General features: G+C 41.1%; 1 protein-coding gene across 2 annotated transcripts; it reads left to right on the top strand.

Annotated features, from left to right (window-relative positions):
• The first annotated feature begins 7,344 nt into the window (after positions 1-7,344).
• On the top strand, positions 7,345-26,531 carry ZNF875 (zinc finger protein 875). 2 transcript variants are annotated; one of them, XM_060132354.1, is made up of 5 exons: positions 7,345-7,577; positions 7,930-8,018; positions 16,124-16,250; positions 16,685-16,780; positions 23,949-26,531. In XM_060132354.1, the coding sequence occupies exons 2-5, from the start codon at positions 7,986-7,988 to the stop codon at positions 25,631-25,633; spliced, it is 1,941 nt and encodes a 646-aa protein (XP_059988337.1). In that variant the 5' UTR covers positions 7,345-7,577; positions 7,930-7,985; the 3' UTR covers positions 25,634-26,531. The 2 variants fall into 2 exon arrangements, with proteins under 2 accessions (XP_059988337.1, XP_059988336.1); XM_060132353.1 differs by lacking the exon at positions 7,930-8,018 and having other exon boundaries at positions 7,531-7,577.
• Positions 26,532-27,864: the final 1,333 nt, after the last annotated feature.

Below are 27,864 nucleotides of genomic sequence, written 5' to 3'. Positions count from 1 at the left end.
GGCCCTGTCTCACGGGCTCAGCCGCTCCGCAGCATGTGGGATCTTCCCGGACCAGGGCACGAACCCGTGTCCCCTGCATCGGCAGGCGGACTCTCAACCACTGCGCCACCAGGGAAGCCCTGAAGAGGTATTTTTTATTTCCCATGAAGATTCATTGTCCTTAGCAGTGAATTTTGAACTTTGTTTTCTTAAACATCCAAATTAGGTTTTCCTTTAGTTTTCTCTGTTATTGATGTCTAACTTAACCTTAGAGGTGGGCTTCCCTGGTGGCGCAGTGGTTAAGAATCCGCCTGCCATTGCAGGGGACATGGGTTCAATCCCTGGTCTGGGAAGATCCCACATGCCGTGGAGCAACTAAGCCCCTGCGCCACAACTACTGAGCCTGCGCTCTAGAGCCTGCGCTCTAGAGCCCGTGCTCGGCAACAAGAAAAGCCACTGCAATGAGAAGCCCACACACCACGATGAAGAGTAGCCCCCGCTCTCTGCAACTGGAGAGCCCGCGCACAGCAACAAAGACCCAACACAGCCAAAAATAAAATAAATAAATTTATTTAAAAAAACAAAAGAAATTAGAGGTAACTTTTAATCAAAAAGGGCATAGCATAGAGATGACAAGAGGGCACCTTCAACCCCAGCATGGAAATGAAGTTCCTATTCCAAAAAGAAACATCCTCACAATCTCAGCTTACTGATTTGGAGCTTCAGTTCTCTTACAGTTTGTACTTGGATGGGAGTCAGGGGGAAGGAGACACTCTTCAGCCAGCCATTTTGATATTGGGTATTTATGTATCATTTCTTCCTAAGTCTCTTCTCATTTCTATTACAATTTGTTTTGGGAGCTGTCAGTGATTTAACAGTATCTTTTAAAACTTTTTATAAAACTAGTTTTGTGTGTCAGCCCAGTATCCACTAGTGTCACCCATGCTACCCTTCTGCTATGTGCAGATGGCGGCATGTCCGCACCTGAATCTCTCCTGTGTCCCCCACTGTCAACAGCCAAATGTACTCACCAGGGGAGTCTGCCATCCCCTTCTGTTCACCTCTACTGTGGTCCCCATGTTCCTGCCTCCCTAGAGACCATTTCTTTCCAGAGCAGCGGTTTTCAAGAGAAATATAATGCAAGCCACATACGTAATTTTAATTAATTTTTTTTTTTTTTTTGCGGTACGTGGGCTTCTCACCGCTGTGGCCTCTCCTGTTGCGGAGCACAGGCTCCGGATGCACAGGCTCCGGATGCACAGGCTCAGCGACCATGGCTCACGGGCCCAGCTGCTCCGCGGCATGTGGGATCTTCCCGGACCGGGGCACGAACCCGTGTCCCTTGCATCGGCAGGCGGACTCTCAACCACTGCGCCACCAGGGAAGCCCTGTAATTTAAAATTTTCTAGCACCTGCTTTAGAGAAATTAAAAAGAAACAAGTGAAATTAATTTTGATAATATATTTAGTTAACCCAGTATATCCAAAATATCATGATTTCAACCTTCAATCAGTCTAAAACTTATTAATGAGTTAATTTGCATTCTTTTTTTTTCACACTGTGTCTTCAAAATCTGGAGTGTATTTTACACGTAGGTGTTCTCAGTTTGGACTAGATGTATTTCAAGTGCTCCATGGCCACAGGAGACGGCTACCTTATTGGACAGTACAGCTCTAGAGAATGATTTTATGTACACTCTCCATCTCTCTTCCTGCCTCCTTTATTCTCATTTGCTCCAACACCCCCCAGAGTCTGTGACTATTGCCTCCCTCTCTCCTTTCTTTCCATTTGTCATGATCTTTTTTTAACATGGAAAATCATTTCCTTTCTTAAAATTCTGGCCTGATTTCTTCTGTCTTACATTCCTCTAACCCCCATTTCAGGGGGTGACACACCCTTTTGTCTTGGTTGGGCATTTGCTTGCAATTACCTCCTAATGATTATTTTCTTTGACCCATTAGTTGACTTAGATATGTTTCTTATTTAAAAAAAATGTATCTTTCTTGACAGATCTCTAAATTAATTTTAGAGTTAAACTAGAAATCATAAATTTAGAGGTTTGTATAGAGTCCCTTATGTTTCTGCCTTGATTTTAAAAATAGCACATATAGGTATATGTATTTTAGGATTATAATATCTCACTCTAAGTATTGCTTTACTTTTTATAATTTTTGATAATTATTTTTATATCTTTTCTATATATTTTAGGGTTTCCATTAAACTGATGTAGAATTAAACTGATATAGAATTATATCAGAATAACTTATTTTAAAAAATTCCTACTTGAATGGGAGTGACTTTTACCTAGGAAAGTACATAAAAATGGGTGTCTTGAAGAAGTTCTTTCCTGTGCTATAATGGAGTGTTTTCAGGAAACAAGGTGTCAGACCCCCCCCCCACCCCGCCACTCCCCCAGGAGGGAAGGTGGAAAGTAGGGGTTCTCAGAGTGCCAGGGTCACAGATTCTTCTGAAAGGTTTACATGGGGACCCTGGTTGGGCCCATCACTACCTGATGGAACACTCCCTGACTGGTACCTTGTATTTGTAGACATGATGGTGAAAATGCTCTTTCAGCGTCTTGAAAGTTTTTGTATTTGAGAAGTTTACAGAGAAACCCCTAGCAAAGGCTTCAGGTCCCTTCTGCTTCTTTGCTCTTCAGTACCTCCCCTAGACCTAGTGTTAGATTAGTTAATAGTGTGATCCTTGGACCAGTAGCATCAGTGTCTCCTGGAAACATGTTAGAAAAGCAGATTCTCAGGCCCTGCTGAATCAGAAACTCTGGAGGTGGGGCCCAGCAATCTGTCTTTAAGAAGCCCTTTGGGTGGGTCTGCTGTACCAAATTTGAGTTACTGACACACGTCTGCTCTCTACCTGGCCCTTGCGCAGGCATCTGGATCCTCTTGGAATCTCTACTCCCCAGTGCCCCATCCTGGAATTTTCTAGTCCCTGCTACTTGAAGGCTGTCTTCCACAGCCCCTACGCTTCCTGGCTTTGGTTTCTAGTGAGTTCTGTGGTATGTATGTCCATGTTTGTGACATTCTGGGAGGGGTGGCCCAGGCTGTGATTTGTCACCTACTGCTGCAGGCATTAGTGGTGTTCAGAAGGGAAGGGAGAAGCTGTGCTCATGTGTTTCCCACTAAACAGAGAGACTGACACTCTCTATAGCTGTTTTATTTTTACTTTATCTCCTTGTCAACTTCACAGTGTAATAAATGCAATTTATGTAAACATCTCTACTGGGAGATGCATAAATGTAAGTATGTGAACATATAAAGTCTGCATATGTGGGTAATCTCCCCATACATATCATTTATTTATCCATCATTACATACCTGTGGTGTCTAGCTGATTCCTCTACCTTACTTCTGTCTCTGTACCCATCTCTACCTGAACATGTAGTAAATATTTTATTTTGAAAATAGACAAATATTATGTTTCCTTTGTGTTTTCTCTTTCACGGTGGAGCCTTCCCTCTGCTGGGGCTTCAGTGTGAGACCCGCAGGACTCAAGGTCCTTTGGGAGGTCCTGGCTTCTCCTGAATCCTCTCTCACCTCTCCTGTTCTAAGTGCTCTCTCTGGCCAACTCTGCTGGAACAGAAGGTATTGCCTGCCACCCTATGGCCGCAGGTGACACAGCAGAGGTGTGGGCAGCTGTCTCTTGATTGATTCCTAGTCTTGCCTCTGAACCTGAGTTCCCACATGCATGGATTTAAGCAACTGTCTTTCTGAGGAAGGGATTGTGCTCATTTTCCTCATCTCCTCTTGAGGGGCTGTTTCCCGTGTTTATTGACTCCTCGTTTGTGCCCATCACTTGCTAATGTTATCCATGCTGCCCTCTATCTCTGTGTAAGATGGGAAAGCCTCCACACTTGACTGTCTCTTGTTTTTCATCCAATGTTACTCCCTGAATATACCCTCCAGGGGTATCGGTCTTCTTCGTTCCACATCTAGCACAATCCTTGTGTATCCACCTCCCTAAGGACTGTTTCTTTTTTTTAATATATATTTTAAAAATTTTATTTATTTATGGCTGCGTGTGTCTTCGTTTCTGCGCGCAGGCTTTCTGTAGTTACAGCGAGAGGGGGCTACTCTTCACTGTGGTGCGCGGGCTTCTCATTGTGGTGGCTTCTCTTGTTGTGGAGCACGGGCTCTCGGCACGCAGGCTTCAGTAGTTGTGGCACGCAGGCTTAGTAGTTGTGGCTCGCAGGCTCTAGAGCACAGGCTCAGTAGTTGTGGCGCACGGGCTTAGTTGCTCCGTGGCATGTGGGATCTTCCCAGACCAGGGCTCGAACCTGTGCTCCCTGCATTGGCAGGCAGATGCTTAACCACTGCGCCACCAGGGAAGTCCCAAGGACTGTTTCTTTATAGTGATTTTATGCAAAAACTCCATATGTTCTTCCTGCCTCCTGTATCCCCATGAGCACCTCTCTCTGCCCCCATCTAATTATTTCTTCCCTCTCTCATATCCTATTGTTCTGTTAGTTTTCTGCCCTGAAAGTTGACTGCTAGCTTCTTAGTTTTCTGCCTTAATTTCTAAGTCATAGATTACTTTCAAGCTAAAAGTTTCCTTCTAACCACTGTTTTATTCCTCATCATTCATTGGAAGTTAAATCAATTTTTAATAATTTGACTCATCAGTGATTTAGACTAGCCCTTCTTCCCCAGTTCTGTAGTTTTGTTTTTCCCTTTTGTGGTCATTTTTATTTAAACATTTGACCTTACTGAAACTAGAACTTCCGTCCAAAAATGTATATAGAGCTGAAGTTTTTGCCCTGTTTTTTTTTTGGCACTGTGTTTAAGGTGGTATCTCTGGGTACTCAGGTAACCTCATTCCACAGATTTCGATCTGAAGTTATTTTCACTATTGTTTCTTCTAATGATTTTGTAGATTGCAGGTCAATTTCTTATTCAACTTATCAGTGACACAGTAGTTTGTATGGCTTTTAATTTCAAAGAATATTTTTTCACTTTTTTTCTTTTTAACTGATTTTTATCTGATGTTAATTGTAACCAGATATGTTCCTTAGATAGGCATGACTAGATTTTTTTCCATTGTGTTTATAATTTAAATGGATTTTCACATCTTTGAGCCTCAGAGCCCAGATAGGAGTGTGGGAAATAGGACTCCTCAAAGGACAGAGATTAAATCTCAAAGCTCTTAGATTTATTAAGCAAACTCAGGTCCAGGGTAAAGGGGTTCTGTACCCCCAATTCCAATGTGTGGGGTTTTTTTCCTCCACACATCCAAGCAATTCTGGGACACCAAATGAGTGTCCTACAATTCAACTCAATTCTGACACTGTTTACCCAGAGATAGCATCAGATTCCACAGGTGAGGGGCTCAGTCCTGCAAGACTGTTCCCCACTCCACCCACCCAAGGTACCAGTCATAAGTCCAGGTTGTCACCTGGGCTTCTGATCAACTGGCTATAGACTGGAGGTTCCAACAACCCCCTCCTCATTTAATTTGCTGGAGTGGCTTACAGAATCCAGAGAATCATTTTACTTACTAGATTACCAGTTTATCATAAAAGATTATAACTCAGGAACAGCCAGATGGAAGAGATGCATAGGGCAAGGTATCGGGGAGGGGTGCAGAGCTCTCATGCTCTCTGAACACGCTACTCTCCCTGAATCTCTACCAACCTGGAAGCTCTCCAAACCCCAACCTTTTGGGGTTTTATGGAGGCTTCATTACATAAGTGTGATGGATTAAATCATTGGTCTTTGGCGATTGATTCAATCTCCAGTCCCTTTCCCCTCCCTGGAAGGGAGAAAGGGGAGAAAGTTCCCAGGGCCCCATCATCACCCAATCTGCTGTTATGTTTGATTTATTATAGATAACCTGTCAGCCTGGATCTCTCTTCACAGACTGTGTACACATGTCTACACATAAGGATCTGGATTATCTCAGGATCCCACCTCCTCTGCTCCCTCCCCCCTCAACCCTCCATCCCTTCTCTGACACTTTTCAGTCCCTCCATTTCATTTGTGCTCCTCTCAGCCCCATGCCTGACTTTGGTGCCCACTGAGTTCTTTTAGAAACATTCCACATTCAGGGATATGAAATCCTTGGTGAGGTCTGTCAAGGATTGGAATAGGGTGCTGGGCTGATCCTCCTTCCTGAACCCCTGTGCAGTCGGGGAGGCTGATGCTAACATGCAAACCTTTTTCTTTTTTACTTCTCCAGGCGAAGGGATATTGGGAAAGATTCTGGAGTAGAGTGTTAAGATTTAAGAGTATTCTTTGAATATTTGCACCATGATGGGCCTTGGAGGTGCCTTGAGGGTGGTGCTTTGAGTGGAGTAGTTATCAGGAAATTGTGGATTTTAAGGAAGTCAGGAAAGAAGAGATCACTGACAATTCAACAATTCAGGGTAAGCTCCTAAAGGACTCTTTCTGGCTACTTAATGCCCAGAAGCCAACCCCTCACCTCTTATCAAAGCCATAGGCCATTAGGTGCCAGTGAGGTTCATGTAGCATCAGATCTATCTATGCTTTTCCTTAATGTGGGGATTTGGGGTACAGAATTTAAGGAAGCACCAAAAACACTCAGTAATCAAGATAAATATTTTAATGTATTATCTTAAAAATAAAAATGATGAACAAAATCTCCCCCTCCCCCAATCCATGATGAACAAAACTGTCAAATTATGCCTCCTCTTCACCCCTGTCTCCCTCACCATCACCACCACCACCACCACCACCACCACCACAAGCTTGGAAAGTTTCCTCCAAGCGATACCTGTACCAGGGTTTGCTGGCTCGAGCCGTGGGGCTTCATTATACTACTACCACCAGGGAACCTTTTGCTCTTTACCCAAGTCCAGCCTCTCTACTCCTCAAAATCCCGGGCACACAAGACGAAAGCCACTCCCACCGCCATTCCAAGTTGGCCCAAGCCAATCCCGCTCTCTCCGAAAACAGCCTTGGTGTTCCCTGTCTATAGTGGCGCCCCCTCCCAACCTCGGGGACGTAAAGCCGGTGTCGCTCCTATCTGGGCGTCCCAACAGAGCATCACCCCGCTTCCCCACCCTCCAAGTGCTTTACTGAGCCGCGCCCACATCGGCCCGCCTCTGGTCCAGCCCGTGCCGACCCTGGTTTCAGCTCCGGGAAGGGGACACCAGTGGAGACTTGGGTGGGGAAGCTTAGCTCCCCCGCGCCGCTGAAGGTCAGTGCGCACAGTCTGGTCACCCGCCGCCGCAACACCGGGCTCCAGGACCACATTTCCTAGACTTCTCGGCGGTGTCCGCGACGCTCTCGTGGCCTGCAGATCTCATTGGCCCTCGGCGGAGAAACTGGTGAACCTCGCGGTCTGGGCACCTTAACAACGGGCTCCTAAATTTAGCTGTAAAAGAGGTGCAGATGTGAGAGTCACCCTGCCATGGAGAAGCCCACGCCCTCCTCCTCTCCACCCCAAGACTACACTCTCCAGAGGCCTCTGCGGCCACTTCCGCCCTCTCTTCCGCTCGCCCCTTAGCGTGAGGAGTTGGCGTAACAGGAACACTTCCGGCCGGTGGAGTCCGCCCATTAGGCTGGTTGACAACGGGTCCTTCTCACACCTCTGCTCTTGGTTCCCGAGCTTCAGCCTCAGAATCGGTAACGTGCACCCCGCGTTCCGTGAGTGCCCAACAGTCACTGCCTCGTCCACTCAGCATGTCCGTATGCTTGTCCCGGTTTTACTCACGAGGACACAGTCTGCCTTAGGGACAAACCCTTACTCCACTGCTGGAGGATATGGGCTTCACTCTCTGGCCAGAGCTTGGGGCTGAGCTTGAGGGTGCTCCGTCACCCTGGGCCCTTTCTCCAGGAGGCTAGATGGGAATTGGCTTGTGGTGGTGAATTCTGTGACACTTCCAATCCCCAGTAGTGGGGCTCTGGAGCACACCCCGCCTGCACATGGGAGGGGTTTTCCAACTAGGCATGCTCTTTTTTCTCTTCACATCCTCAGATCTGCCTTCTGAGACTTTGCCCTTCTTCAGGGAGAGCACTCAGGAGATCAGGAAAATGGCCACGGGGCTCCTGAAAGCCAAAAAAGAGGTGAGAATTTCCGTAAAATTCCATCTTGGCTGTCAAGAGGATGAATCCATTCCCCTTTCTTGCTCTGGAGGCTGCCTTGTTGGTATTGGGCAAAGCTCTTTCCTGGTCCTGGAGGAGTGGCTTACATGGAGTTTCCCTCAACATTTCTTTCTGCTCCATCCATACTTCAGTCATCCTCGAAGTAGTTAATTGTGAACAACATACATGGAGCAATTGAAATAAAAATACAGGGACATCCAGGCTTAATTGTCCAGTGATAAGGATGAAAGGCAGGGACAGCAGAGTATACTGTGGCCTGAAGTGGCTAGGGAGGACTTCCAGGAGAAGTAGGGCTGTTTGAACTACCCCTGCGAGTCTGGTACATTGGAGAATTGGTGAAGACATACCAGTGGGAGGGCAGGAAGAATGGTTAGTCTGAGGCTGGGCCACTGGGCACACTGCCCTTAACACAGTGTGGGAAGATCGTATTTTAGGTTGATTTTTAAATAATGTACTGGTGAAGATACAGACTATCTTCACCAGTACATGATATAGTCTAACCTGAATTTTACATTTGAGAGCATTTTCAGCATCTGGCAATGGGGAGATTTCACCAAAAATTCTGGATTGCTTGCCTCTCAGAAAATAAACTGCACTCTACTTTGGTGTCAGGGAATTTGAGCTGAACAGTGTCTGCATCATTTGGACAGGTCCTGCAGAGTCTATTTGCTGTAGTTTCCATAGTATCCTCCATACTGAGGTTGAAACCATTGAAATCTAACGTTTTGCCTCTCTCTGTAATTTTTATTACCTGCCTGGCCCCAGAAGGATTTTTATTTTCCACCTCTCTGAGTCTGGGTGGCCAGGTCAAGTGCCAGGCTGAGGAGTGTAGACTTTGTCTTTGAGTAGGATGGATTTTTTTTTTTTTTTTTTTTGCGGTACGCGGGCCTCTCACTGTTGTGGCCTCTCCCGTTACGGAGCACAGGCTCCGGACGCGCAGGCTCAGCGGCCATGGCTCACGGGCCCAGCTGCTCCACGGCATGTGGGATCTTCCCGGACCGGGGCACGAACCCGTGTCCCCTGCATTGGCAGGCGGACTCTCAACCACCGCGCCACCAGGGAAGCCAAGTAAGATGGATTTTGAAGGATGTTGAGAAGGGATTTGACATAGGAAATCAGAGCTATAGGCACATAGGAACTTAAGGGGAAATTTTCTAACCCCTGAGAATGGTGACTATGATGAGTTTGACTTAATTGAATGGGACTGATATTTATTGAGCACCAACACAGTTGCCAGGCTTGTTTACTATCATTTTTGATGTGCACTAACTTTGTTATTTCAGATCTGCCTTTGTTGTCTTGATTTCTTGTTTTTTTTTAAATAAATTTATTTATTTTAATTATTTATTTTTGGCTGAGTTGGGTCCTCATTGCTGTGCATGGGCCCTCTCTAGTTGCGGTGAGCGGGGGCTGCTCCTCCCCATGGTGCACGGGCCCCTCCCTGTGGTGGCTTCTCTTGTTGCGGAGCATGGGCTCTAGAGTGCAGGCTCAGTAGTTGTGGTGCACGGGCTTAGTTGCTCGGCGGCACGTGGGATCCTCCCGGACCAGGGATCGAACCCGTGTCCCCTTCATTGGCAGGCGGATTCTTAACCACTGCACCACCAGGGAAGCCTTCTTGGTTTATTCTTAATCCTGGTCTCCATGTTAGAGATTTACAATTTCCTAGGCATTATCAGAACAACTTTGAGAGTTCTGCATTTCTTATTTGTAAAATATTATATTCTTCTGAAAAGTGTTAGTACCAAGAATGCATGGGAAATCTGGGGCATTTCCTAAGGTAACATTGAATCTTTTGTGTGTACTTTCTTCCCCACTTATAATGTTACTAGGGAAGCATTCTGATTTTCTGGGAAAAGCCAGAAATTTGTGTGAGCTGACTTTTCCTGCTCTTAATACTTTAAAAAAGAAAAAAGAAGAAAAAGCATTATGAAAACTTGACGAAAGTGCACAAGCATTTGAATTGTGTAAGTTGTTTAACATGAAACCTGTGTGCCTAGAGGAGTACCTGGCACACATGATATGTTTGGTGCATGGAGGAACCACACCTTAAAGAAATTAATTTGAAGGAACTAATAAGTAACAAGCGAGTTTCTGTTTGTTTTGATATGTTATTTGGGGCATGTAATTAACCACATATTTCAGGGGGTTTGAGGAGGATTTCCAGGTACTCTAATATGCATGACATCTGAATTACATGCAACAATTTAAGCAAATATACAGTAGGATATTAGCTATCACTGCCTGAGAGGGTAAAGTAGAATTTGTAACAAATGAGTTGGGCTGGCAGGCACATGATGTTACTAATTCTTAGTATTTTCTCCTTGATTCCATTGAACAAATTTGCTGAATGTTTACTGTTTGCAGAACTCTTGATAGACTACATTCAGTGATGTGTAAAGCACAGCCTGCACACTTATGAGTCTTGCATTTTATTTTTAGATTTCTTTATCATTGGGATTTGGTCAATTTTATATACATACACACACACACCCCTACATACATACATTTTGATAGACCTTAATGATAAGATCGTATTGTATTAAAGCTAGTGACATTATATCTACTCAGACCCATTTTTTAATAGATGAAGGAACAACCAACATTTATCCAACTGAAAGCGATTTCTATAATAGTGCTTTGAGTGAATGATCCAATCCACTAGTTCTCAATTTGGGGGAACATTTAACTTGTTCCCAATATTTAACTGTTGCAAATAATGCTTCTGTGGTCAACTTTGTGCATGAAATTCTTTTATAGATTTGTATTTATTCTCAAAACTAAAATATGACAAAGTGAGTAGAAATAAATATTTTGAAGCAATGAGCACTCACACCAGTTGGAGCTTTGGAACCCTGCTTGTTCTAAAACATGTGATCCTATCAATTATTTCTTCCTTTTTTGAGATTCCTTTCTTCCATCACCATGTTTCACTTTACATTGTGCAGTTTTTTTGTTTTTGTTACACTGTGCAGTGTTAACATTCCCAGGGTAGACCTACCAGTGCAGATCTTCTTCTCTCATGTGAATGTTCACAATAATGTCCTGATTTGTTTCCCCATGTTGATATGTTCCTTTGCTACCCATTGCATCTGTAATCCTCACGTCCCCCAAACATTACAGTAACGTCACTTTTCTGTTCAGAAGTCTTCCTTCAGTGTCTCAACAACAGTGTCTTAGATATTCAGGGCAGTCTTCACTTCAAATGTGTTCTGTTTATGACATCATGTTCTGACTATTCATTCTGAAAATGTGTTTATTGCCAGCACAGTGGAGTCATCTCATATACACCTTTAATTTAGATTAAATTCACTTTTTAGGCACTTGGCTGGAAAAAGAGAGAAAAATAACTATTCAAGTCATTCAAATAAATCTCATCTATCACCTAATGACTTCATGCCTGGGAGGCAGTGAGAAATGGGAGGACTGAATCTGTTGCTGTGTGAATCTCTCTTAGGCGTTTGTGACAGCATGAGCATCTTGGCAATCAATTAACCTTGATCTCAAGGTTAATATTACTTGCAAAGTATTTTTCATATAACATGACTCCTTTATCAATGTATAGGTTAGCCTTTGCTTCATAAAAAACTACCCAAAACTTACTGACTTAAAACAAAATAATTTAGGGACTTACCTGGTGGTCCAGTGGTTAAGACTCCGTGCTCCCAATGCAAGGGGCCTGGGTTCCATTCCTGGTCAGGGAACTAGATCCCGCATGCTGCAATAAAAGTTCCCGCATATCGCAACTAAAAGATCCCACATGCTGCAATGAAGATCTCACACGCGGCAACGAAGATCCCGAGTGCTGCGACTAAGACCCTGTATAGCCAAATAACTAAATAAATATTTAAAAAGAAAAACAAAATAATTTATTAGCACACAATTTGATAGGTCAGCATTTTGAGCTGGGCACAGGTGGATGTTTTGCAGGTTTCACTTGTGCTCTTGTTGCTGCAGTCAGCTGGTGGTTTGACTGGGGCTGGGTGACTATCCATGCATGACAGTTACCAAGCTGGTTGTCTCAGGTGTGTTGGTTTTTCTTGGTTCTTTTCCATGTAGGCTTGGGTTTGTTCTAGAGACTCTGCTTAGGCTTGATCAAACGATGGTCTTGGGTTTCCCTACACAGCAAGAGAGAGGACAAGCCCAATGGACAAGCACGTTTTAAGCCTCAGCTCGTGTTATGTTTGCTAATGTCCCTTTGATCAAAGTGCAGAGTTGTGGAAGGGACTAACACAAGGGTGTAGATATAGGGAGATGTTATACAGTGGGGTTCATTACTGTAACTACCCTCTGGTCCCAGTGATCCATGTCCTTCCCTTGTGCAAGATAAACTCACCCCCTCCCAGGATCCCCAGAAGTTTCATCCTCAAAGTCCACTATCATATGCATATCAGTCTGGATGTGGCTAAGGCTTCTTCAGTGAAACTCTTGTTGAGTCAGAGATGTATACTAAAAAGACAATTTATTTGTTTCCCTCTACCCCCAACTACCCACCTAGCACACAGTGGTGAGACATGGACAGGAAAACTGCAATATACACTCCCATTCAAAAAGGGAAGGAGTTGGAGGCACATAGGAGGCCTCTTCATTTTGAACTGTCTCCATCCCTTTTTGTAAAGCTGATATGACTTCTTTAGAGTATGTATATATATATTTTTTAATTAATTTATTTTTTATTTATATATTTTTGGCTGCGTTGGGTCTTTGTTGCTGTGCGTGGACTTTCCCTAGTTGCAGCGAGCAGAGGCTGCTCTTTGTTGCAGTGCACAGGCTTCTCATTGCAGTGTCTTCTCTTGTTGCAGAGCATGGGCTCTAGGCACGTGGTCTTCAGTAGTTGTGGGGCACAGGCTCAGTAGTTGTGGCTCATGGGCTCTAGAGCGCACCCTCAGTAGTTGTGGCTTTCGGGCTTAGTTGCTCCGTGGCATGTGGGATCTTCCTGGACCAGGGCTTGAACCCATGTCCCCTGCATTGGCAGGCAGAGTCTTAACCACTGTGCCACCAGGAAAGCCCTGATATAACTTCTTTAAAAACTCTTTGGGTTTCCCATGTATCAGATTATATTACTCTATTAAACAAAAAGCTACAATCACATTTCCATTCCAGATAGGCCTCTAATCTTTGGGCAGGGTGTCAGTGCTATGGGACAATACCTGTAAGAATCTCAGAAACCCTTTTGTCTACTAGGTATCACCTTAACAATTTCAGAGGTCATAACATTTGGGTCTTTTCGCCAAACTCTTGATCTTTACCCTGAGGCCATTTCTTATTTTGAGAGTCTTGTTGGCTGGAGAGACTGGAGATGTAAAACAGTTTTATTTTCCAACCCAGCAAGTCCTGGCTTGTCTATATTTCCTCTAAATTATGCTTGTGAACTGCTTAGTTGTTTCTTTAACTCTTTTCTTTCTATACATTATCATGTATAGAAGCTAGGTAGAAGCATCCAACTGAAGCTTTTAACAGGCTTTCAGGAGATCTGTTTAGTCAGATGTGAAAATTCATTAGATATTTTTTCTTTATTCTAAATTAGTCCCCCAGACTGCTAGCTATGTTGCTACTCAGTGGGAGAGCTTTGAAATGGATCATCCAGTTAGTGTTTACCATACCCTCCCTACATGCATGGGTCTCAGACAAAGAAACCATGAATCTTTCTAGAGCTGCAGGAATACCAGTTGTATTAAACTTGTTGAAATGATGTAGGTTGGTCTGTAATGTAGCTCCTTTGTCAGAGATTTTCAAGGTATGTGTGTGTGTGTTTATTCTGAGGAGGATCTATAAGATCATATCACTACAGGGACTGGGCAGGAACTTGAATGAGTGAATAGTCTTTTTCTCTCTAACATTTAATTATGAACAGCTTCAAACATAAAGAAAAAAATACAAAGACTTGTACATTGACATTCACATACCCACCACCTAGATTCAATGATGAGTATTTTGCAACATGTGCTTTACCACCTGTCTATTCACATGTGTAGTCCTCTACCATCAGTTCAAGGGTAGTATTCAAATATTGCTTTAAATGCACAATAGAGGACAGAGTTTTATATTCCTTTGACCTCTCAGACTTTCTGTAGGCTGCTACAACCTGCCTGCTCTCTTTCCCAACTAGCCACTTTTCATTCTTTATTCCCTCCCATCTCACATGCCTTGTCTGGAGTACCTAGCCTTCCACGCGCCTTCATCCTTTGAATCCTGCCTAGCCTTTAAGACCAAGATCATACTGCCCTCTCATGAAACGATTTCTGATCTCTGTATCCTACAGTGACCTCTCCCTCTCCAGATTCCTCTGACCCAGTGATTTGCAACGATGACTATACACAGGAGCCCTTAGAAGTATAAAAGCCTTATCCCTGAAGAGTCTGATTTTATTGATTTGTGGTGGGACCCAAGAATCCGTAATTTAAAACACCACACAGAGGGCTTCCCTGGTGGTGCAGTGGTTGAGAGTCCGCCTGCCGATGCGGGGGACGCGGGTTCGTGCCCCTGTCCGGGAAGATCCCACATGCCGCAGATCGGCTGTGCCCGTGAGCCATGGCCGCTGAGCTTGCGCGTCCGGAGCCTGTGCTCCGCGACGGGAGAGGCCACAACAGTGAGAGGCCCGCGTACCGCAAAAAAAAAAAAACACAAAAAAACACCACACAGAGCATTCCCTGGCAGTCCAGTGGTTAGGACTTGGCATTTTCACTGCCGAGGGCGTGGGTTCAGCCCCTGGTTGGGGAACTAAGATCCTGCAAGCTGCGCGGCACGGACAGAAACAAAACAAAAACCCAAAAAACAAACAAAAAAAAAACCCCTCACCACACACTTACTGTGTGGAGCAGTCAGTTGTCTGAGTCCTTACATTTATCAACTCATGCGATCCTCAGCACAACCTGGGAGATAAACACTGTTATTCTTAGTTCAGAGAAGAAGAAACTGAGGTGCTGAGAGGTTAACTAATTTGCCTAAGGGTACACTATTTGGGGACAGATAGGTTCCAAATCCAGGCAGAGTGTTTTGAATCCAGGCTCTTCACCACCATCCACTTCCATTCCTCAGGCCTGAGCAGTGCAAGTGGCAGTGTGAGGGAGGGGAAGGAGTGAGCCCTGCCTGAAGTATACATAGTGGTGGGTTATTCATCCCCTGCCCCAGAGGCTGAGCTGCTTCATGTAGAACATAAATGCTTAGACCAAGTAGTCTCTGAGATTCTTCAAACTCAGCAAGAGAATTATTCTTTTAATGTAGTGTGTATGATGTCTTCCTGCTTAGATTTAAAGCTCCCAATGTGAAAGAACTTTTGATTTTATCCCCCATAGCAGTGAGCCTAGCATGTTGGCAGTGATAGGTGCACAATGATGCTGGCTGGATAGAGATGGGAGAGTAATGGTCTTTGAACTATTGGCACGAAGGTCATGTATGGGAGGAGAAAAATTCTTTTTTTCATTGGCTGTAAATTAGACACAAGACATATTCACAAGAGAAAAACAATCGGAAATTTATTAACGTGCATCATGCATACACATGGGAGTACTCAGTGATGGGTAACTCAAAAGGGGTGGTTAGAACTTGAGCTTATATAGCATCTTAACAAAATAGCAATAACTATAGAGAAGTGACAAGACAAAGGAAAAGGACTTTGAGTTTCTAGGCAGCAAATTGTGGGAAGGTTAATAATATATGGGGGAACTAATGGAAGATAAGGGCTAGTTAGTAAAGGTTTGCTATGTAGATTTCTCTGGTGCCTGTCCCTGGGCTGATAAGGGTCTAGAGTTGTATCTGGTGATTAATTTCTGTCCTCCTGGTAGAGAGGGGAAGGGGGACACCTTTGCAAATTTATGTTCTGCTTTTAGGCAAATGGGAGAGGGCAGAGAGCTTTTCTTGTGTCTGCTTATTAATTGCCTTCAGCTCAAAATAATCCTTATGCCAAAGTGGCACATTTTAGAGTGGTATATTCTGTTACCCTTTATTCATCATCCATAGTAAGGTCTAGAAATCTTCTCTACCTCCCCAGGGATGCCTTTTGATCTCTCATCCTGAGGTGTGGACAAGGCAGACTCCTGGATGAGCAGAGGTGTGTTTTGTGTTAAAAGGCATTCATGGCGTTCGGGGATGTGGCTGTGGACTTCACCCAGGAGGAATGGAGGCTGTTGAGCCCCGCTCAGAGGACCTTGCACAGGGAGGTGATGCTGGAGACTTATAACCACTTGGTCTCACTAGGTAAGAATGGCTTCCCATAGCACTTAAAGTCTGGCTCACAGTATTTTCTCTATGTCACAAAGAAAGGCTACTCACAAAGCAGCTTTGTCTTAGGGTTGGGCTTCAAAACAAAAATTTACCTTTTTCCTCAGGTGGATCTGGATTCAGTAGAGTTGAAAGCAGGTAGATTTATTCATATTGTGTATGCCACTCTGCATTTTTTTTCTTACTTTATCTTGCCCCAGACCCAGGAGATTTTCATTCACCGTGTTAATATGCTGTTTTTCTGATTGGAGTCACCTTTTCTTACTCAACCCTTCTACTGCAGAGAGTTCACTATTCATAGGTCCTCTGTATCACCCTCTGGGTTTCCCTCTCCATTTTGTCTCTGAGTTCTGGAATGGCCCCTTGAGCTCATAACCAAGAGTCTCCTTTTTTTCTTTCCTTATGAGCAGAAATTCCATTTTGCAAACCAAAACTCATTTCTCAGCTGGAGCGAGGGGAAGAGCCCTGGATAGAGGAGAGGCAACGTCCGCTGAGTCTCTGTCCAGGTGAGTGTGACACAGGGTAGTTGGAACCGTCTGCAGCATGGCAGGTAGGGAAGGATGAGGCATCTCTCAGGTACTGGGAGGAAGCTCTTTTCTAGGCCCCTAGGTCCCTGGTAAGGCTGCCTGGCATGACCTCTTTTCCAGAATATCATCTTCAGTTAAGGGAGGGACTTTCCTGGTTTCTTTGTCGCTTCCCTCCACCAGGAAGCCTCCCTTCCTCTCACTTCGCATTGTTTTCTGCGGAGGATACTTGTGACCAGTTCAGTCTGCTACCATTTTCAGAAGTGGGCTTCATCCTATTTATTTTTGACTTGATATTTGGAAATTACTTCAAAATTACAGAAAATTTGCAAAAATAAAAATAGTACAAAGAACATTCTTATGTCCTCTACACATACACAAATATGTATAAATATATATGGCATATATATTTTTATAAAATGGTATCATAAAATCACCTACTAATATTTCACCCAGTTTGCTTTATCATTGGCTTGTGTGTCTTGTGTGCATGCTGTCCCTTCTTCCTCCACCATACGTATGTGTATGTATTTATGTATATGTTTATGTATATATATTTGTGTGTACCTATATATGTAGGTTCATATGTGGTTGTATGTTAAAAGATTTTCTAAGAATGGTGATATTCTCATATAACCACAGTACAGTTATCAACTTCAGTAAACTTAACTTCAACACAATAATTTTATCTAATACCTATCATCTACCTCTCATAATCATCAGTAGACACAGTAATATTTTTTCCTCTCCAGAACATGACCCAGTAGTGCATTTACGTGGCATATCTATTTAGTCTCTCTTAATATAGACCATTTCAATAACCTCTCTTTAGAAGTATACAGTTCCACAGCTCCTTTTTTAACAGCTTCATTGAGTTATAACTTAAATACCATAATCTACTTACTGTAAGTGTACAGTTCAATTATTTTGAGTAAACATTCCATCACTCTAAAAAGTTACCTTGTGCCCATTTGCATCTATTTCTCCTCCCATTTGAGCTCCAGGAAACCAATGATATGCTGTCTCTATAAATTTGCTGTTTCTGGACATTTTATATAAATGGTATCATAAAATATATATTTGTCTCTGTATCTGGCTTCAATACATAATGTTTGAGGTTCAGCATAATGTTTTTGAGGTTCATCCATGTTGCAGCATGTACTGGTAATTCCTTTTTATTGCCATATAATATTCCATTGTATTGATATACCACATTTTGTCTAGCTATTCACAGGTTGATGTGAATTGGATTGTCCACTTTTTGGTTATTGTGAATAGTGCTGCTAGGAATAGTCATGTACCAGTCTTGATGTGGACGTATGTTTTCATTTCTCTTGGGTAGATAACTAAGACTAGAATTTCTGGATTGTATGGTATGTTTATGTTTAACCTTTTAAGAAACTGCATAATTATTTTCCCAAGTGGCTGTACTTTTCTATTAGCATTTATGTTTTACATTTCTATTATGTTTATATTTTCTATTTTTGCATTTTCTAGTAGCAGTGTTTTAGAGTGTCAGTTTCTCTACATCCTTGCCAGCACTTGGAATTGTCTCTAATTTTGATTACAGACATTCTAGTGGGTGTGTAGTGGTATTGCATTGTGGTTTAATTTGCATTTCCCTAATGACTGATAATGTTAATCTTTTCATGTGCTTATTAACCATTTGCATATCTTCTTCGATGAAATAGCTACTCAGTTCTTTTGCCCATTTTTAAGTTGGATTGTTTGTCTTCTTTTTGAGTTGTAAGAATTTTTCATGTATTCAAGACACAAGTCCTATATCACATACAGGATTTTCAATTATTTTCAACTATGAAATGAAGTTTCAGAAAAAAGACAAGTCTGTGGATTGTCTTTTCATTCTCTTAATGGTGTCTTTTCAAGCATAAATGTTTTAAATTTTGATGATGTTCAATTTAACAGTTTTCTAATGGATTGTGCTTTTTGTGGTGTAACTACGAAGTTTGCTTAACTTGAGGCCACATAGATTTTCTTCTTTGGTTTCTTCCAGAAGTTTTATATTTTTAGCTTTTACACTTAAGGCTGTGATCCATTTTTAGTTAATTTTTATGTGTCATGTGTGGTGAAAGTCTAAATTCATTTTCTTGCATATGCATATTCAATTGTTCTGGCAGTATTTGTTAAAAATAGTATGCTTGACATAGAGAATGGACTTGAGGACACGGGGAGGGGGAAGGGTAAGCTGGGATGAAGTGAGAGAGTAGCATGGACATATATACACTACCAAATGTAAAATAAATAGCTAGTGGGAAGCGGCCACATAGCACAGGGAATCACCTCAGTGCTTTGTGACCACCTGGAGGGGTGGGATAGGGAGGGAAGGAGGGAGACGCAAGAGGGAGGAGATGTGGGGATGTGTGTATATGTGTGGCTGATTCACTTTGTTATAGAGCAGAAACTAACACACCATTGTGGGACAATTGTGCTCCAATGAGGGTGTTAAGAAAAAAAAAATAGTATGCTTTCCCTCATTCAATTGCCGTGGCTCCTTTGTCGAAAATCAGTTGACTGTAAATGATTCATTTCTGGACTCCTAATTTTGTTCCATCGATCTCTGTGTTTCTTCATATGACAATAGCACACTATCTTCATTACTGGGGTCTTATATTAAGTTTTGAGGTTGAGGAGTGTAAATACTCTAACTTTTTCAAAATTATTTTGGCTATTCTATGTTTTTTGAATTGGCACATAAATTTGGGGGTCAGATTGTCAATTTCTACAAAACAAAACAAGCTTACTCTCATTTTGATAGGGTTTGCATTGAATTTATCAATCAATTTAGGGAGAATCACTGTTTTAATAATATTGAGTCTTCTAATTTATGGTTGTCTATTTAGGACTTTAATTTTTCTCAGCAGTGTTTTAAAATGTTCACCTTACATGTCTTGTAATACTTGTGTCAAATTTATTCCTCGATATTTTATTATTATCTATGTTATTATGAATGGTATTGTTTTCTTAATTTCATTTGTGGAATGTTCATTGCTAGTATGTAGAAATACAATTGATTTTTGTATTTTGAGCTTTTATCATATTACCTTATTCAATACAATGATTACTTATTGTCTCTTTCTTGAGGGTTCCTTGCAATTTTGTACGTCCTGGCTCATATAATCTGTGAACAAAAAAAGAAAGGTTTACTTCTTCCTTTCCAATTTAGATATCTTTAACTTCTCCTCTTCCTTGTTCTGCTACTCCCCTCCTTTAGCCTTTTGGCTAGAACTTCCAGTGCAGTGTAGAATGGAGTTGTTGATAACAGACATTCTTGTCTGGTTTCTGAACTTAGAGGAAAATATTCAGTCTTTTATCATTAAGTATGATGTTAGCTGTAGGTTTTATATAGATGCCCTTTACCAGGTTGAGGAAGTTCCATTCAATTCCTAGTTTGTGGAGTATTTTTTAAGAATGGGTATTGGATTTTGTTAGATGTTTCTGCATCTGTTGAGATGTTCATGTAGTTTTGGTCTTTATTTTGTTAGTGTGGTGTATTTCATTAATTGATTTGCAGATGTTAAATGAGCTTTGCATTCCTGGAATAAATCCTACTTTATTATAATGTATAATTCTTTTTGACTTGCTGCTGGATTTAGTTTGCTAATATTTTGTTAAGGATTTTTTCACCTCTGTTCATGAAGGGTATTTATCTGTATTTTACTTTCTTTTTGATATCTTTGTCTGCTCTGATATCAGGGTAATGACTACATATAATGAGTGGTGAAATTTTCTCTCCTCTATTTTCTGTAAGAACTTGTGAAGAATTTGTATCATTTCTTCTTTAAGTATTGGTTAGAATCCCCCAGTGAAGACACTTGAACAAGGGCTTGTCTTTGTGTGAAGACTTTTAATTACTAATTCAATCTTGTTACTTATTACAGGTCTATTCAGATACTCTAGTTTTTATTGAGTTAGTTTTGGTAGTTTGTGTTTTTCTGGAATTTTTCTGTTTTGCCTTTGTTGTCCAGTTGTTGGCATAAAGTTGTTTATACTACTTTTAATCCTTCTAATTTCTGTGAGGTCAGTAATGATGTTCCCTCTTTCTTTCTTGATTTGGTAATTACTGTCTTCTCTATTTTTTCTTGTTCATTCTAGCTAAAGATTGTTCAATTTTGTTGATCTCTTCAAAAATCAACTTTTAATTTCATTGATTTTCTCTACTCATTCTGGTTTTCTATTTGATTAATTTTTTATAAATGTATTATTTCTTTCCTTCTGCTTATTTATTAATTTGCTCTTTTTGTAATTTCTTAAGATAGAAGCTTAGACAGTTGATTTGAAACCATTCTTCTTCCTTAATGCAGGCATTTAAACCTATAAATCTCTCTCTAATCACTTCTTTAGCTACATCCCATAAATTTTTTTTTCATCCCATAAATTTTATTATGCTGGGTTTTGTTTTCATTCTGTTCAAAATATGTTTCAATTTCTCTTCTGATTTCTTCTCTGTCCCTGAGTTACTTAGAGGTATCTTGTTTAATTTCTACATATTTGTGGATTTTCCATCTTTCTTTCATTTGTTGATTTCTAATTTCATTCCTTTGTGGTAGAAAAACATGCTTTATATAGCTTTAACAGTTATTTGTTTTTTGGCCTAGCATATGATCTGTTCTGAAGAATGGTCTATGTGCACTTAAAAAGAATATGCATTCTGTAGTCATTGGATGGAATGTTCCATACATATCAGTTTGGTCAAGTTGGTTTATTAAGTTTTCTGTATCCCTGGAGATTTTCTGTTGTTTCTATTATTGAGAATAGAATAGTGAAATTTCCAATTATTGTTGAATTATCTAATTCTTCTTTTAGTTCTGTAAGTTTTTGTCTCATGTATTTTGGGGCTCTGTTTTTAGTTGTGGATACCTTTATAATTGTTTTACTTTTCTGATTTATTGCCCTTTTGTCTTTATGAAATACCTCTCTTTTTGTCTAGCAATAATCCTTGTCTTGAAATCTATTTTGTCTACTATTAATATAGTAGCCATTCCAATTCCCTTGTGATTATGTGATTACTGTTTGCATGGTATATCTTTTTTCATCCTTTTAACTTTTAACCTACTTGTGTTTTTGGATCCAGAATGTGTCCCTTGTAAATAGCACATTGTTTGATATTGCTTTTTTAATCTAGTGGGATAATCTCTGCCTTTTGTTTGGAGTGTTCAGTTTGTTCATATTTAATTATTGATATGGTTTAAATCTGCCATTTTGCTATTTATTTTTAATATGTCTCATGTCTTTATTTCTGTAGCCTCTTTTATGGCATATTATTGGTTTTTTTTATTTAAGTGTACTATTTTCATATCACTCTTGATTTTAAATTTGTTTTGGAGTTATTTCTTAATGCTGCTCTAGGAAATAAAATATGCACCTTAATTTATCACAGTCTACCTCTAACTAATACTAACTTAGTTCCAGTAAAATATTTATACATATATTATAAAGCCCACAATATTGTGTTATATTTACTCCCTTTTATAATAGTTTTTTGTATTTTAGAGAAATTTAGAGGAAAATATACATATGTTATCTTTTATATTTACCCACATATTTGCCAGTTTCAGTGGCCTTCATTTCTTTCTTTTCTTTTCTTTTCTTTTGATCCTGCTGCGTGGCATGCGGGATCTTAGTTCCCTGACCAGGGATCAGTCCTGCGCCCCCCCACAGTGGAGGCATGGAGTCTTAACCACTGCACTGCCAGGGACATCCCTCAGTGGCCCTCATTTCTTCTTGTGGATTTGAGTTAGTGTCTCGTGTCATTTCTTTTCAACCTGAAGGACCTACTGAGTATTTCTTATAAGGCATGTTTGCTATCAACAGATACTCTGAGTACTTGTTAATCTGAGAATATCTTTATATCGATTTCTCTTTTTTTTTGGCTGAATCATGTGGCTTGTGGGATTGTGAGATTTTAGTTCCCTGACCGGGGATTGAACCTGGGCCCTCAGCAGTGAGAGCTTGGAGTCCTAATCACTGGACCTCCAGGGAATTCCCTCAATTTCACTTTTGAAGCATAGTTTTGTGAGAATAGAATTCTTCATAGATAGAAGTCTTTTCTCTTTTATTCCAGCACCTTAAATACATTATTCCACTGCCTTCTGGTCTCCATTGTCTCTGATGAGAAGTTAGCACTAGTCATATGGTTTTTCCCCTTGTACATGTTGAGTCATTTTTCCTTTGCTGTTTTCAAGATTTCCTTTTTATCTTTTTTTTTCTGATAGTCAACATTTTGGCTATGATGTGTCTAGCTAGGATCTCCTTGTGTTTATTTTGGGGTTTGTTGAGCTTCTCGGATTTGTAGATTGTTTTTCATCTAATTTGGAAGTTTTTTGTTTTTTTTTTTTTAATTTGGAACTTCTTAGCCATAATTTCTTCAGATTTTTTTTCTGCTCTTTTCTCTCTGTCTTCTCCTTCCTGAGTTACCATTACACATAGGTTTGGTTTACCTGATGGTGTCTCACAGGTTTCTGGGCTCTTTGTTTTTCTGCAGTCTTCCTTTAACTCTGTTCTTCTGTTTTAGGTAATTTCTATTGATTTATCTTCAGGTTCACTGGTTCTGTTACAAAGTCAAATATGTTGTGGTATCTCTCTAGTAACTTTGTAATTTTAGTTATTTTACTTTTTAATTTCACGATTTCCTTTTGTTTCTTATTAATAGTTTTTATTCTTTGTTGAGATTCTCCATTTTAAGTTGTTATCATACTTACCTTTAATTTTTCACACACTGTTTTCTTTAGTTCTTTGAATATATTCATAGTATCTGCTTTGAAGTCTTTTTTTTTTTTCCTGTATCAGCATCTGGGCCCACAAATCAACAGTTTTTATTGGCTGCAATTTTTTTTCCCTAGGTATGTGTCACTCACTCTCTCCTGTTTCTTTGAAAACTGGATATTTTAGATATTATATTGTAGCCATACAATAAACAGGTTGCAGGCTGGATTTGGCCCACTGAGCAGGTTTACTGTTTCCTACAATAAAAATGTAAAGCATAAAATGTGAAATAAAAAATAGATTTTGGGAAGTATGGCTGAATGGGAGACAGCTTGTGATGTGAACATATGAATGACCAGTAGGCAAAGCAAAATGGCCTAGGCAGCCCTACCTATGACTGCTTTGACTGAAAACATTCTTTATTCAGCAGGATCAAAGCTAGAAATTCAACCTTGTCCCTCCTGTCCTCTGGCATTCTCTAGTCAGCAAGCCCTCAGCCAACATGTGTGGCTCAGTCATCTCCCTCAGTTTTTCTCAAGTTTACGTGCAGGAAATCATCTCCATTCAGGGAAACAATATTCAGAAGATCAGAAACAGCAGCAGGAGCAAGTCTTTGATCAAACCTGCTCAAGCAACAAAGCAGAAATTCAAGAGAGAGAAGAAGATTCCAAGCTTTTGTTTGGGAGAGTAAGTAAAAGCAGCACTTCAAAGGCATTCTCCAGAACCCTGGAAGAACAGCCAGTAAGGTCCAAGGAAGACAACACAGTTGTGGACATAGTGCCCAGACCTGCCCAGAGGACAAACCTTGAGGAAACAGACAAAACATTACATGGTTTAGAAGTCTCAGAATTTAGAGCAATCAAATATGGAGAATTTGGGCTAGGCTTTATCAAGGAGTCAAACCAGCTCAGCCTCCAGAAGACACACACAGGAGAGACCCCTTACATGTACACTGAGTGGGGAGAAAGCTTTAGCAGTATGTCAGTCCTCATCAAAAACCAGAGGGCACACTCTGGGGAAAAGCCTTTTGTGTGCAGGGAATGTGGACGAGGCTTTACTTGGAAGTCAAACCTCATCACACACCAGAGGACACACTCAGGGGAGAAACCGTATGTGTGCAAGGAGTGTGGACGAGGCTTTACTTGGAAATCAAACCTCTTCACACATCAGAGGACACACTCAGGGGTCAAGCCTTATGTGTGCAAGGAATGTGGGCAGAGCTTTAGCCTGAAGTCAAACCTCACCACACACCAGAGGGCACACTCTGGGGAGAAGCCTTACATTTGCAAGGAATGTAGACATGGCTTTCGCCAGCATTCACACCTCATCAGACATAAGAGGACACATTCAGGAGAGAAGCCTTATGTTTGCAGGGAGTGTGAGCAAGGCTTTAGCCAGAAGTCACACCTCATTAGACACTTAAGGACACACACAGGAGAGAAACCTTATGTGTGCACAGAATGTGGGCGTCACTTTAGCTGGAAATCAAACCTCAAGACACACCAGAGGACACACTCAGGGGTTAAACCTTATGTGTGCCTGGAATGTGGGCAGTGCTTTAGCCTGAAGTCAAACCTCAACAAACACCAGAGGTCACACACAGGGGAGAAGCCATTTGTATGCAGGGAGTGTGGGAGAGCCTTTACCCGGAAATCAACCCTCATCACACACCAGAGGACACACTCAGGAGAGAAGCCATTTGTGTGCACAGAGTGTGGGCAAGGCTTTAATGATAAGTCAACCCTCATCTCACACCAGAGGACACATTCAGGGGAAAAGCCTTTCGTATGCAGGGAGTGTGGTAGAAAGTTTAGCCAGAAGCCAAACCTGTTTAGGCACAAGAGGGCACATTCAGGGAGTATACCCTTTGTGTGCAGGGAGTGTGGACAAGGCTTTTGTGATAAGTTAACTCTCATTACACACCAGAGGGCACACTCGGGGGGGAAGCCTCATGTATGCAGGGAGTGTGGGCAAGGCTTTAGCCGGCAGTCGCACCTTATTAGACATCAGAGGATCCATTCAGGAGAGAAGCCTTATATTTGTAGGAAGTGTGGGCAAGGCTTTAGTCGGAAATCAAACCTCATCAGACATCAGAGGACACACTCAGGATAGAAACCTTGTGTGGACAAGTAGTGAAACCTTTAGCCAATAGTCACACGGCATGAGACACCAGAAGTCCCACCCAGGGCTGTAACTTTAGTAATAAGTCAGCCATTGCCAGACTCTAAAGTAGAAACATCTTATGTGTGATGGGAGTGTTCACGAGACTAATGGTAAGGGTCAACATCTCCAATCCACCTGAAGGAGAATTGCTGGCTCATTTTCAGGGGCTCTGGCTTTCCCTAGTGGGGATGGTAGGTTGTGGAAGGTCTCTCAGGTAACTTGATGGAGAGAGTACTTATTAAGTAGGTTGAAATTAGAGAATTGATACTATTCCAATATCATTTCCCAAGTATACTTGAACACTCCTTCTACAGTAACCTGGATGTTACAAAAACAGCAATTCTAGAGTCCATCTCTTGATGTCTGTCTTACCTTCTGAGAACAAGAGACAGAAACCATGGCTGATTTAATCTTGGTTCCACAGAGCATGACCCAGCAGAGTCAGCTTCAGGGAGAGTTTGGAAAATGGTCAACTCATGGGGACAGAGATAGTGCTTGGGTAGAAGGTTTTATTATACAAAAGGCTGACAGGTAAGAAAGATTGTAGGTATCCTAGCTCTGAGTTTGGGAAGAGGTGTCCATTTTTGGAAATATCATATATTTGCTTGCTTCCTGGGTCTGTCTCTGGTTTTCAGGTTGAATCCATACTGAAAATGTTTTTATTGACTAGTGTTTTTAGACTAGAAATGTACTATGTAGTGTTATGAAGAAAATATATACACACATATACAGAAATACAAAATGAAATTACTTTCTATTCTTTGAGTTACCATACAGCATCCCATTAGTAATTATTTGGTTTAAATTTTCCCAACCATTGTAAAATATACTACTTTTTTGGTTGAGAATACTCTTTTTGAAAATGGCAGTATCCCACAAATTCATTTAGAGTCGTGTCCCAAGGCCCAGTTTTTTTTCATGAAACTTGACTAAATGACTGTGAATTTTCTTTGGAAAATAAGTTTTCTAACAACAGGCAGGAAAATGTAGAAATTGTGTAATAACTTATCTTTTTATCTCTATACAGGTATTTAGAATAAATTTGAAAACATAAGAGAAAGTGTATGAGTATTTAGAAAGTGGTGATGTAGGATTTAAAGTACAATACTCAGTGGTTGGGTCATTGGCTTTCAGTTAGGAAAAAATAAACATAGGTCCCAAAGTTTCGATATCCAAAGGAGTTAGAGTTAGGGAATCACTATCTCAAATAATATGAGGTGTAAGAGTCATAATTTTTGTTCAAAATCTAAGTTTGAGTGGAGTGAGCAGAACCTGGTGAAAAATTATGAAATACTATCTTAAATGGAGCAGCTGGCATGACCTGCCCTTCTTAGCCCTCCCCATGGTAAATCCTGGCCTCATGCTCTTACATTTTCTCAACAGAAAAATACCTTTTGAGTTTTAATCTCTTTAAGCCTTAGAACTTAATTACTCTTTTCCATAAAATCGTGTCACAAAAATAAAGATTCCAAAATTAAACATGTACCTTTCACCAGTTTTTTAGCTTTCGGAAGGAATATTTCAGTTTTTAGTGTAATTGCCTCATAAAAATAAAAGATTTTGCCTTAAATTATTTAAAACTCTCAACAGGAAAAAATAGAGCACTGCTGGTATATGAAGATTTAAATAGATTCAAAGAGATTTAAACTCTGGGAAACATTCTTATGGGGCAGCAACCAAACAGAAAGATCTGGAAATGTTCTGAGAAATAGGTAGAAAGAAGTCCCATCCTTTGACCCTGCCCAAGCCCACCTCTACTGATTCTTAAACCCACATCAGGCCTTCTGCTTAGAACCTCTCAGAAGAGACAGAATTAGGACAGGTAACCTGAGTTGTCTGCCAGGGCCTAGCATTAAAATCTGTGTGCAAATTTGGAAACTGATTAGGAGGCAAACACCACGTGGTATTCAGATATGTGAATCCTCTCAGTCTTGGAGGGTTTTTTTGGTTTTGTCTTTCAATCTGTGTCTGGACTATCCATCCACTATTGCCCCATATTTCATAACCTGAGGTAACAGTTCTAGATGTTTAAAACAGACAGAAAATGTGCCCCAGAGCAACCACTGCCCATCCTACCAATCCTATGGTAAGTAGTAGACTATACTGCAGAAAATTTTGAAGAAAAGATGATGAACAGTATGAAACAATGAATATTGCTTCAAATCCGTTAAGCCTGTTAT

This window comes from Lagenorhynchus albirostris, chromosome 19 (assembly GCF_949774975.1).
Source record: "Lagenorhynchus albirostris chromosome 19, mLagAlb1.1, whole genome shotgun sequence".
Classification (NCBI taxonomy): domain Eukaryota; kingdom Metazoa; phylum Chordata; class Mammalia; order Artiodactyla; family Delphinidae; genus Lagenorhynchus; species Lagenorhynchus albirostris.
Note: the sequence above shows the minus strand (reverse complement) of the source record. Positions and strands in the feature narration are given on the sequence as shown.

Excerpts from the sequence above, each read along its gene's own strand:
- ZNF875 (XM_060132354.1), top strand. The coding sequence starts at position 7,986 with ATGGCCACGGGGCTCCTGAAAGCCAAAAAAGAG. Across the intron at positions 8,019-16,123 it reads TCCTGAAAGCCAAAAAAGAG|GCATTCATGGCGTTCGGGGA; the intron begins GTGAGAATTTCC and ends TTGTGTTAAAAG. Across the intron at positions 16,251-16,684 it reads TAACCACTTGGTCTCACTAG|AAATTCCATTTTGCAAACCA; the intron begins GTAAGAATGGCT and ends CCTTATGAGCAG.